The sequence below is a fragment of the Schistocerca gregaria genome, chromosome 3, assembly GCF_023897955.1.
Source record: "Schistocerca gregaria isolate iqSchGreg1 chromosome 3, iqSchGreg1.2, whole genome shotgun sequence".
In the NCBI taxonomy this organism is placed as follows: Eukaryota; Metazoa; Arthropoda; class Insecta; order Orthoptera; family Acrididae; genus Schistocerca; species Schistocerca gregaria.
This window is the reverse complement of record NC_064922.1, coordinates 569,887,760-569,906,289: the sequence shown is the minus strand read 5'-3', so window position 1 is coordinate 569,906,289 and position 18,530 is coordinate 569,887,760. Positions and strand designations below refer to the sequence as shown.

The following is an 18,530-nucleotide window of genomic DNA, read 5'->3' as shown; positions in this document are numbered from 1 at the left end:
TCTGAAATTTTGAAAAAAGTGTTATTTGCTAAGTCTACTTGTTCATATAAGACGGTTTGGGGTGAATTTTCGTTATGGGCAAAAATTTCTAATTGTTGTGAGGGGTCTATTTTTATTACTTTGTCTAGAATTTGTGGGATATGGAGATTTGCATTGATGTTTGTAATTGACTGATTGTTTTGTGCTACATTGGCTAGAAAATTATATTTATTTAAATCTTTTAAATGTAGGGAATCTGTGTTTTTTCGCCCTGTTTGTCCTATGTAGTAGTAGCAGGAGCACCTGTCACAGATTTATTTATATATACCAGATTTTTGAGAAGTAGCCTGGTTGTTTAGTTTTATTATCTTTTTTTGAACTTTGTTGATTGTGTGCTAACTTATTTTGACATATTGTGATTAAAACAGTTTTTCAAGTCGGTATGAGGGCTGTGTTGTTGATGCTGTTCGGTTGGTTTTTATGTTTTCATCTAACTTGTCAATTATGGATGGGTCATAATTACTGTTGTTGGCTGTTGTATTTAAAATATTTAGTTCCTGGTTTTTACATCAGGTTCATCACGAATTTTTTTATTCGGTTAAGTACTGATCTGAAAATGCTAATTTTGTTGTTTTTGGTGGCATGATGTGAGCTTGATGTTCAGCTGTATATTGTATTTCAGCATTTATACTATTAAGTTTCTCAGCTAAGCATTCTGCTTCAGTGGTTGTCCCATTGTACAGTGTCAATGCTTTATCAACATATCTATTATAATAAATGACCCTCTCATCTTCAATTTTGTTTGCTTTGAAAAATTTGGTTTTTAAATCAATTAATATAGCTGTCATTATAAATAACACAGTATCCCACCAAAATTAACACAAATTATAATTTTTTAGTTCAGCACTGAATCATGTAAACAAAATTCATGCTGAACCTGATGTAAAAACCAAAGAATTACATATTTTAAGTACAACAGCCCACAAGCGTAATTATGATCCATCTATAATTGACAAATTAGATGAAAAGATCAAAACCAACCGAACAGCAACAAAAACACAGCCCTCAATAGCAGAAGAATCTAAATATATCTCCATGCCATTCCTTGGTAACACCTCATTCACAATTGCAAAACTGTTTTAAGCACAGAATGTAAAACAAGTTACCACTCAATCAACAAAGTACAGAAAAAGTTAATAACATTAAACAGTCATGCCACTTCTCACAAATGAGGTATACATAAATTAACCTGCGACAGGTGCTCCTGCAATTACATAGGACAAACACGACGAAACTCTTAAATTCGATACAAAAAACACACAGGTACACCATGTAGTTTTGCAGCCCACGTAGCACAAAACAGTCTTTTAATTACAAACATCAATACAATTCTCAATATCCTACACATTATATAGAAAGTAATGAAAAGGGACCTCCTGATGTAATTAAAGATTTTCACCCAAAAAGAAAATTAGCCCATCTTAAATTAACAAACAGACTTATCAAGTAACCCATTTTTCCAAAAATTTCAAAGAATCACTAGCTTCAAAAACTAAATAACTATAAAGATCTCCCTTCCCCCATTCCCTCTCTCTCTCTTCCAAATTGTCACAACTACTCAACTCTCTCTCTCTCTCTCTCTCTCTCTCTCTCTCTCTCTCTCTCTCTCCTTCTAGTGTGTGTGTGCCCCTGTGCACACACACAATCTCCTCCTCCCGCATATCACCCTGTTTTCATTATTTATAAAAAATAGTTATTCTGAGATGTTTATTATTTATTTCATAAATGTTATCAATCTTCGTAAAATAAAAGACAAAAGAAACGTCAAACGAATTTTTATTGCTAAAATTGTAAATGCATTATATTCGAAACTTATTGTTTAATAGATTTTATAAATACCACATGACAACTTTATAAGTACTTGTTATTTTTGCTACAGAGAAATAGATACGTACTTACTGTCGCGACCACACACTCTTTGACATAACTTTCGCTGTACTTCTTCTTTTAAGTAGGTTTTGTAAAACATGCAGAGCCAACGGACACTAATAACTGTAAGTAAAGCAACGAAATTGATCTCATGAAATGAATTCTGGGTGCAAAGTGCTTAAATGTTTCTTTGTACATCTTGCTATAACTTACGACTCCCACACTGCTGCAGACAGTCAATAAGTTTGTACCATCTGATAATAAATCGTTTAGCGATTGTAAACCGGTAATCGGGTAATAAAACTGAAGAACAAAACAAAAGGCGACAGTTTTCACATTACTTAAATGAAAGAAGAACCTTAGTCTTACGCCATCGGTGTATTCTGTGCAGTTGTTTAATCTACTTTTGCAACCTATCATTCAGTGCTGTGAGCAAACATAATATGTTGGCCGGACCACATCTCTATTTCAGGTGTTGAACACGAAGGAGAACAAGGATTCCTCTTCCTCCGTTATAATGGTGACACTAATTATAACTTGGACCCACAGTCCGAAGAGGATAAAGTCCGGAGGAATATGCTGCGCCTGTGGACCAACTTCGTAAAATACGGGTATGAGTCCTTGTAGTTACTAAAACCAAGTAATGCTAACAGAGCAGCTCAGAGGAGAGCTTAGATGAATCCATATGTCCATTAGTATGTGTTCAAGTAATTCTTTAAGAGATTGAAGTTGTTTCAGTGATTAGTCGTATATCATGTTCTATATTCACTGCATAATATTATATTTATCAAACAAATACCACAACATGTAGAAAATAAATCACCTATTCTGTCTTCCTTACTACTTTGGTGAGGTATTAGAGATAAAGATGTTTTACCTCAGCAGACCTTCCCAGTAATAACATTATTAACACGTAAAAACTCGTGTTTCCAGCAAAATATTTGTCCCGATTTTGCTGGAAACCGATAGTAAGGACCTGAAACGGATCCCATTTTTATTAAAATTTTGTAGAACATGATAAGCAATGGTTGTGCTGCAAACTGTATTTTTTTCGCTATGCCTAAATGTGTTTTTCTTTTCATATTCCCTGCAGCAGGAGATTCCGTTCTTTAGTATGTAGAGGTCACTTGGTTGTACGTACTGAAATGTTTTAATTATACAGCCAAACAATTGCTCTACAGGTCGTACAGTTCAAAGGTCTTTTGAGGGCAGCTTATGTGGTAGAAGTAAAACTGGTGAAATAACGTCGTTGACGATGAGCTTCGTGCCATCCCCTGCAAATGGCGTCATTGGCGCTGCTGGACGTAAACGTCGGATTGCTGTAGCCATTTCCATTTGATTTGATTTGATTTCATTTTATTTCGTGTTCCATAGGCCCAACTGTGTTGGGTTCACATGGACGTGGAACGAATCAATTTTTTTAGAAATAAAATTTGATAATCTTATAGCACATACAGACATTTGAGTACATATTTATATAAAAATTTATACAGTAATTTCTTTGGGTAGCAATTCAGATATGAGAAGATACATATTCTTTTAGAATCATTAAAGCACTACCGAAAAACCGACACAGAGCTCAAGCGGATGTAGAGCTCAAGTTAAATGACATTCTTAGTGGCATTATTTCATTTAGTATTATATAATACTAAAACTTTACAATTTATTTATTTAAAAATTCATCTAGACTGTATAAAGCTTTTTCTCGCAGAAATATTTTAACGCTTTTTTAAACTTACTTGTGTTATGAATCTCTATCTTTATTTCAGGAGAAACAGCACTGAAGAGTTTTGTTCCAGTACAGCGGACCCCCTTTTGCATCAATTTCAGATTTCTATTCTTGCTGTTTATGTCATTATTCCTCCGTGTGTTATGCTCATGATAATTACTGTTTGGTTGAAACATCTCTATATTTTTATTCACAAAACACATGAGAGAAAAAATATATTGGCATATAGTTGTGTATATTTTAAGTTTTCGAAAGCTATTCCTATATGAGCCTCTTGAGCGCAAACCCCATATACTCTTAAAGCTCGCTTCTGGGCAATGAACACTTTCCTTGCTAATGGCTGGTTGGCCCAAAAAATAATGCCGTATTCAATAAATGACTGAAAACAGCCATAGTATGCCACTTTTGCAGTTTTAGGGCCAACATATGTAGTGACAATGTGTAAACCATACGTAGCAGAGATCTATTATGTGCGAAGACCAGTTAATTTTTTTTTTTGTCAAAGTGCACTCCAAGAAATTGTGTTGTTTCGATTCTTTTTATTGGCTGATTACCACATGGTACACTTAATTCTCTCCCTTTTCCAATTTTTGTATAGAACTTAATAAAAATGGTCTTACTACATGAAATAGCACGTCTGTTGGTTCCATTGCAGTCCTCCTACTAAGTAAAACCTATGGCATCATTAGTATTCGAGTCCATGTATTTCCCATTCATGGTCGAGAGGACCTCGTCTCCACACCATACAAGTCTCTGCCTACATCTATATCTGCATCTATACCACATAAGCCACCGTGCGGTCTGCGGTCGAGGACACTTTGTCCCTCCTTTCCTGTTACAATTGCGAATAAATGTGGTAAATTTCCAGCAAAAAAATTTATCCACAAATTTATCCCATTCTTGCTGGAAACCTGTAACAATGAATATTAAATTTCCCTAGTTTTATTAAAATTTCTCAGACAGTCCCTGATTTTATCTTCCTGGTCTTTTCGCGAGATGTACGTAGGAGAAAGTAATACGTATGTTAACTTTTCCAGGAAAATATACTCTTGGAACTTTAATAATAAACCACAAAAAAATGGCTCTGAGCACTATGGGACTTAACATCTATGGTCATCAGTCCCCTAGAACTAAGAACTACTTAAACCTAACTAACCTAAGGACATCACACAACACCCAGTCATCACGAGTCAGAGAAAATCCCTGACCCCGCCGAGAATCGAACCCGGGAACACGGGCGCTGGAAATGAGAACGCTAAGGCACGACCAATAAACCACACCTCGATTCACAACGCCTCCCTTGTAGAGCCATCCACTGGATTCGCTTCATCATCCCTGTGACGCTTTCGTGCTTACAAAATGAACCTGTAACTACACGTGCCGATCTTCTTAGATCTTCTCTGTTTCCTCTGCCAATTCTATCTGATACGGATCCCATACTAATGATAAATGTTTAATAATTAGTTTTATGTGGTTGTTGCACTTTAAATCGCTCCATACGCATAGCTATAGATAAAAATGGGTCTTTCTGTCGATTTATACACAATACGCTACTTGTTTTTGTTGTTTATGTTGTGGATCAATTGCCACTCCTCGCAACAAGCGTCACTCCTCTGGAGCTCTTCCTGTATTTAGCTACTGTTTTCTAGCGTTGCAACGTCTCTACATACTATAGCATCACTAGCTAAAAGCGTCATGGAACTGTCTATGTTTTCTACTATGCCATCTATACATACTATGAAAAGTAATGAATCTATAACTCTCCCTTGGGCTACGCCCGAAATCACTTTTACGTCTGTCTGAAGTGAAGACTTCTCTCCCTTTAGAACGACGTGCTGCGTTTTGTTTGCTAGAAACGTTTCAGTCCAGTCAGACAGGTGGTCTGGTATTCCGAACACTCTTAGTTTGTTTCTTAGGTGGCCGTATGCAAGCGTCAAGGAACATGGCAGCTATCTGGGAACCGTATCTAAAGCGCTGTGGGTCTCGTGGGCGAACATAGCGAGTTTGGTTTCACACGATCGCTCTTTTCGGAGCTAGATCTGATCGAAGTCAGAGATAAACGCCTAAAGCTTTTATCATCTGTTCGACGACCCTTTTTGGAAAGTTCTACTGTACACTGCTGCCAGAAGAGCGGCAAGTTCTACCGTGTACTCTGTGTGGAATCGTATTCGTATTCCGTCAGGTGCATTGTTCTTGCCGCTGTCGAGTGATTTCAGTTGCTTTTCTTTACCATGTCATTTATTTCAGTATCAGCCATTTTCTCGTTCGTGCGATGGTTTAAAGTAGGCCCTAGAGCGTGACCTCCCTCTGTGAAACATGTTTGGAAAAATATGTTTAGTCTTTCGATCTGCTATCTGTTCTGTGAAGTCATATGTAAACAACTCAGGGCAGCTCGAGACCTCTGGATATCTATAACCAGTTCCGGATTGTTGGTGGTGGCACACTGTCAAGATTGCAGATGGTGTCCTCCTTCTATTTGCCACAGCAAGTCGAATAATCCTACGATCTTCTCCTGGTGGTGTCCTTCTGGATAAAGTCGTATCTACTGTTCTTGCCACATTGTAGTCATAAGTCCACATATAACCAGTCCGCCTGAATACGTTCCACTACAGCCAAGTGTCATTGCGATCTGTCGGTATGATAGATAATCCAAGTCCCTCATATCGATGACTCGACCTTTCTCCAGATCAGACAGAAGGCCATAAACTGTCCATACACGTCCTATGGGCATGCTCTGTTACGAACTTCGTCTGAGACAATGTTAGATACACCCAGTGGACATCAAATTCTTCATCTGTACTAACGGCTCTTTTCTTTACGGGAAATACTGAAGATAAGCACGCATAATGATTAACTTTTAATCAACAGTTCCTTCAGGCATGAAAATACTGGATTATCAGTTGCATAGCATTCAGACAAGGTTTTCATGACAGAACGTTTTCAATATCCGTCATTACGTACAGGGTGGTGTACGATTATAATTTCCTATTTTTATATCTGGTACCTTAATATGTCGACATATTAGTGGGTGGGTTGTTTGTTCTCTGCGTCGAACATTCTTCCCACAAACACGTCACAATCTTCAGGCGCTGCCGTTTCGTTCACGGTCATTAGTGTACCACTAAGTAGACTAAGCTTGTCGACATAGACTAACCGTTTTGCATCCACTCGTCCACACGTCAGCACCTGTCTCCTGTCCTGGGAAAAATAAGCACGACTGATTTGCTATTGCTACGTTGAAGTGGAAGTAGTACACAATCTAAAACATACGGCTTGTAATGGTTATTGTTATTAGTCTGCAAATGATGTAAATACCGATGTAATGCTGTTCTGTACACCGTCCCCAGTCATCGACAGAAATGTCTGCAGTTATTCCTATTACCCCTACAGAAATTTCCGAAGCCAGGCGGTTCCTCAAGTGATGGTTATTTATTTCCACCAACAGACTTGCCTATCAGTGGCCAATAACTGTTTTACTCTTTGTGAGCTGTTCAAAAAGAAAGATCACTTTCGCATTAAGTCCAAAGTTTTGCTTAAATCGTACTGTACTGTTTCTTCTGATGCCGATATAGTTGTAGATTTTCCATAAAGCTTTAAATGTCATTTTGTGTAATATCGTAAGCCGCAATTTTCAACACTTTTATCTATATTGCAGTTCTAAAATGATCTTCATGTCGGTTAAGAAAAGTGCGGCCGTTTGTAAACTGTTGCCCACTATAATCTGCCAGATACGAGGGAAGCACAGTGCTGAAGATTATTTATTTGAATAAATGTTACACTGCATAGCTATTTTAATAAATCGTAGAAACGGAACTATCTGATGATGTCACCCTTGTCTTTCGTTATTACGCAGCAGGTACCAGGGAACGAAACAAAGCATCATTTGCATAATCACTATTTCAGGTCCAGGCCAAGAACTTTCTGCTTCCTCTACATGTGGTGTGTGATGATACATTAAAATGAAGTGTATAAAAATAGAAAAATCGCTTCAGGCATGTGTCTAGTAAATTACAGATGATAATACGCCAAAATTACACTTAATCACAGTTTCAAAGAAACGTTTTCCACAGGAACCCTACCCCTGAGGCGGACCCCGTTGTGTGGGAGCCGTACGACCTGAGCAGCCGCAGCTACCTGCTGATGCAGGCCAGCTTCTCGCTCGCGCACGACAGGCTTGGCGAGCGCATGGACTTCTGGAACGAGAACGTACCGCTAGAACCGTATCCTGGGACCTACTGATGGAGTCACATTGGAAGTCACTTGGAAGTTCTTAAATTGTCGTTCAGTAACTCATAGAAATAGCATATAATATTTTAAATGTAATTTCTCTAAATAACAGCTGCGAAATAAAATATTACTCTACAAGTTATTCTTATGTCTGTGATTTCTTTCATTTATTTTAACTAAACGTAATTATACTTCACACGATTTGTTCTTGTCTAAATAACATCATATATTTAGCTAAATTTAATAACTTTTGCATTGTAGTTAACTTTTTTCTGCTGCACTACAATAGAATGCTGGGTGTCCTGTGTATCAGATAAATGGGATTTCCTCTGATACGTATTTCTATTTGTATAGCTGTTTTCATTGATCAACAGAAGGAAATTCTAAGCGATACGCGTCGTATTTGAGGCAATATTGAATCCAAAAATGTATTTTGAGGTAAATCACTACTGCTAAAAACGCTCGTTTCTGTTTCAGTTCGAATATTTCCTGAGATCTACGTGAATTAGTCGATAACATTGCTTTTGTAGCCATACTCTTATTTGAGCTCAACAAATTACGGTAAAATCCACCATTCCATTGAGGGTCATCTTTTGCGAGAGAAATAATTTGGTTCCAGGTTTTTGACCGAGCATCTTCTTTTTGTGGTAGAATCTTTTAAGAACGTGTCTTAATTTTTCTTATATGCTGCTTCCACTATGAAGCGCAATGTCAGAACCGCTCTTGTGATGCATTCTTATAAGTAATCTACATGCATAAACTGTTACGTCGATCGTAGGATAGTCGTCGCATTTGTTTTCAATTGAAATCTGGAAAGCAGAATGGATTTTTGTGTTCTGAAAACTCAGTGGTCTCCAATCCCACAAATTCTACAGACTAACTAAATAATCATTCGGATGTACTTCGCTAATTAGTTTAGAAATCATAAAAGAATATTACCCGTAAGTTGGCTGTTCTCAAGTTATCCAAAGCTGTGTCAGACTCCAATTCTCGTATTTGATACCCTATGTCCTCAAACTCGTCATTAATATCTTCTTATATCACGTAATAAGACAGTTTCTGCCTGCCATAAAAGCCCTCACTGTGTTTGTAGAAGCTGGCGCTCTCTCTTCGGCGGTTCAGAACGAAATTCCTTTTTTATTCTCAATTCCTTCTCAATTCCTTTTTTATTCTCAATTCTAATTTACTCGAACGTTATGTTATATTTTTAAATGCGGCACCTGTCCATCCGACGGCTATTTACTTTTAGATTTCAAAAAATGTTCAAATGTGTGTGAAACCTTATGGGACTTAACTGCTAAGGTCATCAGTCCCTAAGCTTACACACTACTTAACCTAAATTATCCTAAGGACAAACACACACACCCATGCCTGAGGGAGGACTCGAATCTCCGCCGGGATCAGCCGCACAGTGCATGACTGCAGCATCTAAGACCGTTCGACTAATCCCGCGCGGCTGCTTTTAGATTTCTTCACATTCTTTCTGCAGCCATTTCGCTCATTCTTCCGTGCTTCTTATATGAATGCCATTTTTAAATGACTTCTATTGCTATAATACCTTGTACTCCTGAACACTGTTGTACTTCATTCTTTCGTCGGTAAGGAGAGATGTTTGTTATGCTGCCCAAGGTTTTTAACCAATTAACTTTCACGTCCCTTGATTTGTCCATCTTCAGCGATTGAAATACATTCCTCTTCAACGGAACTGGCTAACCGTATTATCCATGTCCTCAGGGATCTTCAAGTGCACACCATCGTTCCTCAATAACCAAGTATCCGACTTTGAGAGACACTGATTGTTCAGTACAATGTTGTTACACGTCAGTGTGCTTTTCATCAGAACTAGTTCTATCAATTAATATCTCCTGCTGGTAAGCTTTAAAATCCAGTTTCGGAATCTCTTTCTCAGTATTATGTAATCAAGCTGGTATCGTCCTGTGTCTCAAGGCCCTCTGCTAGTATAACTCATTCTGACGTGATCCTTGAACGGCGTGTTTGTATTACCTGCTGAAACTGGCTGCAGAACTCACTTAGGCTTTTCATATCTCATTTGTAGTAAAGGGCCCATATTCTCGCTTATCTCTGTTCTGTTTTCCTCCCACTGCTATAGTGATCCAATATCAAACGACTATTAGATTTTCATCTCCCTTTATGTACTATGTTACCTGTTCAATCCACTCATTTACTCACTATCACCTCTTTGTCTGCTCGACTGCGCAGCTTACTTATTTACTGTATTGTAATTCGCGTTGGGTAGGTATCAAGTCTGATAAGAATAATCCTACCACTGGACTCTTCGTAGCAACTCACTCTTTGTCCTGTCTTCTTATTCATAATTACTACCACTGTCGTTCCATCTTATATTGTGTGTAGTAACCTTCAATCTTGTAATTAGAAATACAGGGTGTTTATAAATGAATATCGGGGTTCAAATGGCTCTGAGCACTATGGGACTCAACTGCTGTGGTCATCAGTCCCCTAGAACTTAGAACTACTTAAACCTAACTAACCTAAGGACATCACACACATCCATGCCCGAGGCAGGATTCGAACCTGCGACCGTAGCAGTCGCACCGCGGCCGGCGAATATCGGGGTTTTAACGCTTTATAATATTTATTGTATTAAAGTTACAGTTATAAATGATGTGCAAAATGAAAGAGCATCTCAGACAGTTTTACAAATAACTTTATAAATGTTCGATGTGAGCACCATTTGTCACTCGGCTCACATCGAGCCTATAACCGAGATTTTCTCAAACTTCAGTAAGTGTGCCTTCAGTGATTGTAGCAACAGCTGCTTCAATCCGGTTTCTTAATTCAGGGAGCTCTGCTGGTAGTGGAGGCACGTACACACGATCCTTAATGAAGCCCTAAAGGAAAAACTCGCATGGCGTTAGGTGGGGTGAACGTGGAGGCCATGCAAAGCAAGCCGTGTCATTGGGCCCCTTGCGGCCTGTGCAGCGCTTGGGTGCAGTGAACTTCAACAAACTTCAGCGGAAACATTGCGCACTGCGTATGCGCACTGGTGCCAAACACGACTGTTTGAGTTGCTCTTTCATTTGACATATCATTTGTAACTGTAAGTTTCATCTAATAAATATTATAAAGTATTAAAAGCCCGGTATTCGTTTATAAACACCCTTTACTTATTTTCTGTTTAACTTTTATGACTCCATATCTACATTGAACGTAACTGAGCCCTGTGATAATTTCGCTATAGCAGTGGCAATTCGGGAGTAGAAATTGCATATGTTAGAAGTGTTATAGAAGCGAATACAGCAAACTGCTATTGGCTCTAAGTGCAAATTTTTTCAGCTCTATATTAAGTCTTAGATCATTTGTTATGTCAAGACGGCCTTCCATATGCTACAAACCAACATCGGCCTAGAAATATGAACGGCATGCAGTATCTTTTACACAGTTCCTTACTACGTCGAATTCATAATTTCATACCAAAATTGGCACAAATTGCGTAACAACGCAAAACGTTTTGGAAAAAGGAATCAGGTTAGTTCCAGTCAAATTAGTCTTACTCATGACAGTTGGCCTTCTTTCAATTAAAATGATGCGTTTAGTCTATCTCACGCCGAGTCACTTTCGCACCTGACACTAGCAACCAACGTACCTAAGTACGTCATTTGTGCCACACTGTCACACCATCTACCAAACGGGTGAAAAATTATGTATGAGAGTGTGTGTCACAGACGGAAAGACAGATAACATAAAGATAAAATGGGTTATAACAGAGCGATTGGTAGATGGAATGAGAACAACAACAAAATAGTCGTGACAGAAACCGAAAAGATGGCAAGAGAAGGTATCAGACAACTGACACAAGTGATCAGGCTGACAGCAATGGTCATAATAACTGTACAAATGTCAGCGGAAGGGTAGACCTGACAACAATTCCATATATATTAAGACTCTTTACACTGAAAAGCCAAAGAAACTGGTGTGGAATGCGAAATATTTAGAAATGGTGCTCAAAGCACAACCTCCTGACTAACAACAACGAAATCTGTTGAAAAAAAAAGGCACTGAGCACTATGGAACATAACATTTGTCGTCATCAGTCCCCTAGAACTTAGAACTACTTAAACATAACTAACCCAAGGACATCATACACATCCATGCCCGAGGCAGGATTCGAATCTGCGCCATGAGCAGTTGCGCAGCTCCGGACTGAGCGCCTAGAACCGCGAGACCACCGCGGCCGGCAATCTTGAGACACACGGGACGTACGGCGATCGCTAGTGCTCATTCCTTCATGTGACTCTAAAATTAGTCACTAGACTACTGGACAAAAGCATAATGTGCTCCCATGTACGCTAACCTCTAGGTAGAACACTCCTCCCTACTAAAATATGAGGGAGTAGTCTGGAAAAACATACGGGAAGACCATCTATAGAAAAGAAGGAAGCCTTAGACATGTTTTAACTAGATCAGGTTAAAAAGAGGGCCAGTTAGATCAATATTTTATATGAACTGTAAGGAATGCTTCTGTGATGTTTTCTGTAGACATAATGAGGAAATTTTATGAAAACCTAGGTAATGTTGTTGATCTTCAGTCTCATCGAAGACAGTGTCCCATATCACATTTAAGCCATTTTTAAGTGTGGTAACAAGTAAGAATACTCTCAGAATAGTCCAAGGGAAATGATGGCTTGTAAACTTATAAGGATGAGTACATATATCATTACTATGCGTCTCTTACACTCATATTGTGGTTGATACTCACTATTGTTCCCATGTTAGCTTACTGAGCCGTGCGTGGCTCGTGTTCCCACCATCATGTATTTTACACTCTGTTTTTAACGTACTTCCACCACACTACATTGATTTAAATTGCTACTGTCATTGAGTTGCTGGTTTGCCTGACCGTGACCGGTGTTAGCAGCGCGTATCGATGTATCTCCTCTCGTAGTATCTTTGATGGACTGCCGTTACTTCCCGGTCGTTGTCGGTAGTAAGGAGTTAGGGTCGCGATTTCGGGCTGCCAGTCAGTTGGAACGCATCTGGAACTCAGTCCAGACCTGCCAGTCGGGGAGTTGCAATGCGGCACTAGTGTAGCTGGGGTAGAGCTGTGAGGTCTGCGTTGACATGTCTCGCCTGACCATTGCCATCACGCATCATTTGACCCGGGCCACGGTCTTGGTGGATCGTCGGTCGGTCGTCCTGCCGGACGACGCGTTTTGTATCGCCAATCGTTCTCAAGTCGGCTGTGTGTGTGTGTGTGTGTGTGTGTGTGTGTGTGTGTGTGTATGTGCATCGACTCCCGATTTGTATCGGTGCGTGCTTAGTTACTGTTGGGTATCGTTGAGGTCTTCGTGCAAGTGTTTGTCAGGGTGTGTGTAGTTTGTATGATTTTGATTGGCTCTGAGAGGTAGGTCGTCTCATTGGGCGACGTGTAACTGGTTCTCTGACCGCTTCTAAGTGCCTTCAATTACCATCTTGTGGAACTTAGCACGGTTTCTTCCCGGGGCAGGGATGTCGGGTAGCCAGTGGGGATGTTTGCTCTGCATGATTGGGTCCGAGCCAGTATTTCCTCCGTCGGATGTCTGGCTGTGAGTGGGTGTAGTCGCGGACGGACCAGCAGGCAGTCGGTCGCTTGCTGCGGAACGGCTCCGAAAGCTCATAGATGATTTTTCGTTGAATGGTTCGCACACTGACCCTTGTTCATGGCCCAACATTGAAATCTGCAGCAATTTGCACCAGGGTTGCACTTCTGTCACGTTGAACGGTTCTCTTTAGTCGTCGTTGGTCCCGTTGTTGCAGCATCTTTTTCCGGTCGGAGTGATGCCGAAGATTTGATGTTTCACCGGATTACTAACATCCACGGTACACTTGTGAAATGGTCGTACGGGAAAATCTCCACTTCATCGCTAGTTCGGTGATACTGTATCAAATCGCTCGTTCGTCGACTGTAACACGACGTTCAAACTCAATTAAATCTTGATAACTTTCCATTTTAGCAGCAGTAACCGATCTAAAAACTGCACCAGATACTTGTTGTCTTATGTAGGCTTTTCCGACCGCAGCACCGTATTCTACCTGTTTACACGTCTCTGTACTTGAATACGCATGCCCATACCAGTTTCTTTGGTGCTTCAGTGTCATTATTGGTATCTTATACTGGGTAGTCGAGAGAAACTTTCACATAAGGATACACGTTAGGAAAAAGTAATTTATTTAAGAAAATGAAAAGAAACCTAGTAAATAGAACGCAGTGAGAAAATAAATCTGACAGTTTTTATTAAGGACGAAATGGACGTCAGAACTGTAAATAATTTGTGTCAAAATTCCATAACATTTAAGTACGACTACACTGATTTGTTTTGTTGCTGCTGCAGTAATTGCTAATCCCAGGTGTAAGTAAATGTATTTCTACCAACATATACTGTAGGAAACAAAATTAACATAAATTTAGAATACAGCAGTGCACAGTAAAGTAAGTTTATCACTGTAAATCATCCTAGTCGAAAAATTATTACTCTCTTTACGTTATTTATATTCCCATTTTTTAATCGTATGTAAGTAGCCTATTTTGAGATGCGTTTCCACTTTAAATTTATATTTACGTTTCCGTATGGAGCAATGTATGCCGTCTGTACTGATATTTCCATCTAATATTTTTCTTAAGATACTAGGGCAATGTATGTTCTGTCTTGTGTAGAATACTGAAACTCTGACGTGGAATACTGAAACTCTGACTAGTAAATTTTATGAAACACCAGTTATGAGGCAGAAGCAATCTATTTTTGGATTTCACCTTTAGCCCTACCTTTGTCGCCTTGCGTCTGTACGTTAGCCTAGTGGTATGTAGTAGCAGAACGCAGTCCAGCGCCTGCTAAACGTACGATACAGCTGAGCTGAAAGATTTTAGGAAATTATGGAGTATACCTCAGCTAAAGAAAACCGGTATAACGCAGCAATTTCGACTGTCGTGAAGCAGTCATTTCCTCTTTTTTTTAGGTCTGGTCGGAAGATGAAAACGACTCTGAGTTTTATTGTTTTTGGTATAGTTGATATGAACCAAAGACACCAAAGTCGCTAGGAGGAAATGCCATAGAAAACCGAAGGCCTACGAACTTGAGTTCTTCGCTTGTCTTAACTAATGAATGCAGAGACACAAATAATAATGTCGCTAGTGAGTTAAGTAGAATTAACAGTCGTAAATAGTGAAGTTAGTGCGCGTGAAAATAAAACGAGAGTCCTTCAATGCGTAATGTAACACTTTTCTTCTGAAAGCAGATTGCTTTTATTGCGGATTCCAGTATACTCTTTTGGATACAAGACCCTATTTTTCAACATAATCCTTCTTAAATGCGACGGTCTTACGCTACCTTACGGGGAGGACCTGTATAACCGCATGGTATGGTACCACTTCACTGGTCGACTACGGAGTCAACGACTTTTTGGATCAATAACCTCACCATCATCATCCTCATACTGCATCCCGCACAGTGCATCATTGATTGGGCGAAGCAGATGAAAGTCGTACGGTGTAAGATCCGGCCTGTTGGGTGGATGAGGAAGAACAGAACATTGAAGTTTTGTAAGCTAAAATCGCGGGTGCGCTGACTTGTTTTTGTCACAGAGATGTTCATTTGCAATTTTGTTGCGCGAACACTTGAAATCGCTCCGTCGACTTCCTGAGATTAGCACAATACACTCCATAGTTGTCCGTTATACCATGAGAGAGGACATCAAACAGAATAACGCCCTCATAATTCCAGAATAGTGTCGCCATTACTTTATGGAGTGAGGAGCCGCTTTGAACTTTGTCTTCGGAGCTGAGGTGGCGTGGTGCCTCTCTGTGGATTGCCGTTTCATTTCCGGTGCGAAGCGAGGAACCCATGTTTCATCACCTGTGACGATGTCCGACAGACTATTGTTAGGATCAGCCTCGTAAAGCGTAAGCAATTTCGCGCAGATGGTCCTACGTTTCCTTTATGATCTTCTCCTACACTGCGAGGAACCCAACCGGCACACTCCGTTGAGTACCCCATCTGCTGCACGAATTTGTCAGCACTACCAGCAGAGACGTCCAGTTGAGCAGCGAGGTGTCTGATTGGTCGATCACCTCGAATTTGCGGGAGTCGCAACTGTGTGCGGACTGCCGGCACGCGGGAGACCGGACATGTTTAGGCGACCCTGTTGCGATGATGACAGACACATTGGTCAACGACTTACCGTTCTTTTGTTTCCTTCCAGGTCTTCTTAGACAGTGTGCAAACGCCTATGAATATCTGCTGTGCTTTGGGTTTCCTCCAAAGAAACGCAATGAAAGTTCTCTGCATGGAAGACACCTTCGTTACAGACGCCATTTTGAAGGATACCTAGACCGCCGCCACCTATCTGAACTTCACGGGCTGAATCGGGAATGTTCCATCGTATTCCACACAAAATTCCGCATTTTCCCAACCGAAAGTGGCCTAGAAAAAAAAAGTGTTGCATTAGTAGTTGAACGCCCCTCGTATTACCTGAAAAGCAAAATAAGCTGAAATAGGCCAATGAAAAGCTATCACACATGTCGAAAGTGTGTCGGTAGCCAGTGTGGAAGCTGTAGTGAGAGATTTGAGAGGAAGTGGCGTTTTGAGAAAATAGGGAAAAAGCGCATTTCTTATCACCTGTGGAGCGTTATAGTGATGTTGATCAATAGTTAGCTTCTTAATTCTCCCTCACCAGATAGACCTATAGGTTTTCTGGACATATGATAGCTTACGCTACACTAGAGCTATACTCAGCTTTCTAGCTTCAGTGAGTTTCAAATCTGTTTCTTTTATTGAAACAAGGACCATGTTTCTGGCGTCTCAGATTGACGATTGTAGAGAAGTCTCGTTGCAAAGACTGTTGTCGCTGAGAAATTTCTTTGACGAAGGAGGAAGTGAGTGAGCATGGACTGGTGATGGTCCCGGCAATTAAACAGCCGTTGGACACCGAGGAAGGAACAGAAACTTCGGAGAACCGCGAATAAACCTCAGTAATCAGATAGCAGGTGACTGTTATAGGCCCAAGAGCGAAACCACTATCTTTCGTTATTCATTCAGCTACGTATGGACGACTGTCTGCTTTTTCTGATGTTGTATGTAGTAAGTGATGCTTAAGTGATTCATATTTGCGTCTGCCAATAGTCATAGCTTTCAAGAAGTAATAATGTGGAACTTGTTACTACGTAGTGGTATTCAGCTATACGCTGTTGTCCTGTAATGGTTTCCAGCATGGTGGTATCGAGTCTGTGTGAATACAGCAATGTCCTGATTGTACGTAAGTGAAGTCGTTCTGTAAACTTTACATTCTTCCTTCGCTATGCTGTTCACAGCTGTCGCCTTGTACGTCGTTATATTGTTGATTAACTCAGCTGCATGACGGCTTATAGAATAACTGTTGTCAATTTGTATAGACTTTGTGTACTTCTCTGTAGCAGAAGTAAGGCGTGTTCTTGCCGTATTGATCATAGGATTTTGTCTTTATAGTATGCTTTTGAAACACTACTAAAATTGGTGTCTACCACACGTGTGAAATGTTATCTTTGTACTCTAACACAAGGATAAAGGACTGAGGTATTGTACCCAATGCACGTTTTAATTAAACTATTGTTTTAAAACAGCATTATTTAGTGTGTTGTTGTTGTCCAGTATATGTATATATTTTATTGAATTTAGCACCTGTAATGATTTTTTTTTTTAGTATTTGGAGCGCAGTTGACACCAAAATTACACAAGAGCTATTGAATATATGCCTATGGATGGATATAAACCATTTACATATATTTGTGACTTGTATTGTTGCAGGATGACTTGAAGTTTTTTGTAAAAGCAAACATAAATTTAAATCTGTTGCTGTTATTAGTAAGTGTCTTAAGTGTATTATAAGATGAAGCTTGAATAATGTTGCTACCAATATTAATTAGGAACTGTGGTATCTTTTGGCATTTTTTTCAGCGAAGTGTAATTCTTTGCTTGTTTGGCATAATAAATTTATAAAATGTCTTCTTTGGACACCACCACGTTACATGTAACATCCCCACACTCTCTAATCTTTTGAAAACGAGTTTGTTTTTGAATGATAATCCCTTTGAACAAACAGTTTTTCTTCGTTTTTACCCAGATATGTTTCGCTGAAGTTAAGCATCAGTGGGGTATTTATTTCCTATCTATTGAATAGTAGGAGAATTATTCGCTGCTATATTAACATAAAGAAATTTCATGTTTTTAGGAAGTTTATTTCCCTATACACAACAGAGAGAATGTTTTATGTATATGTGCTATCAAATATGTAAAATATTTTTCTTAAAAACTGAAATTTCTATTTTTAGAGGTAGTATAGACCAAAGTACCTGTAGTTTAACAGAACCAAATGTGTAATACCCTCCAACGACGCTCTAGCAACAACGGAACAGAACGTAGTGCATATGTCAGTGGCCTCTAGTTGGCTGGGAAAGTGACTGCTCGCACTACTTACTGAAATACACCGTCTTGGTTGACCCTGGCCCATGTTTTCGTTGAGAATTATTATATTCAGCATCCCACTGTGCAGCATTAACGACAACATTAAGCAGCAGATCATTCTAATAGGATACAATATCTTCATAATGATTACAATCACAGAGTAACAAGAAGAGAAGCTGGTGCTTGTTCAAGGTGTAACCTATCCAAAAACAAAT

General features: G+C 39.5%; 1 protein-coding gene across 1 annotated transcript in view; it reads left to right on the top strand.

Annotated features, from left to right (window-relative positions):
- The window catches only part of LOC126355909 (cholinesterase-like), a 101,050-nt gene extending 93,116 nt beyond the window's left edge, over positions 1-7,934 (top strand). Inside the window, exons 9-10 of the mRNA XM_050006422.1 lie at positions 2,381-2,519; positions 7,708-7,934. Coding sequence (XP_049862379.1) covers positions 2,381-2,519; positions 7,708-7,876 — 308 coding nt within the window. The 3' untranslated portion in view covers positions 7,877-7,934. The remainder of the gene's footprint in view (positions 1-2,380; positions 2,520-7,707) is intronic.
- The last annotated feature ends 10,596 nt before the right edge of the window (positions 7,935-18,530 follow it).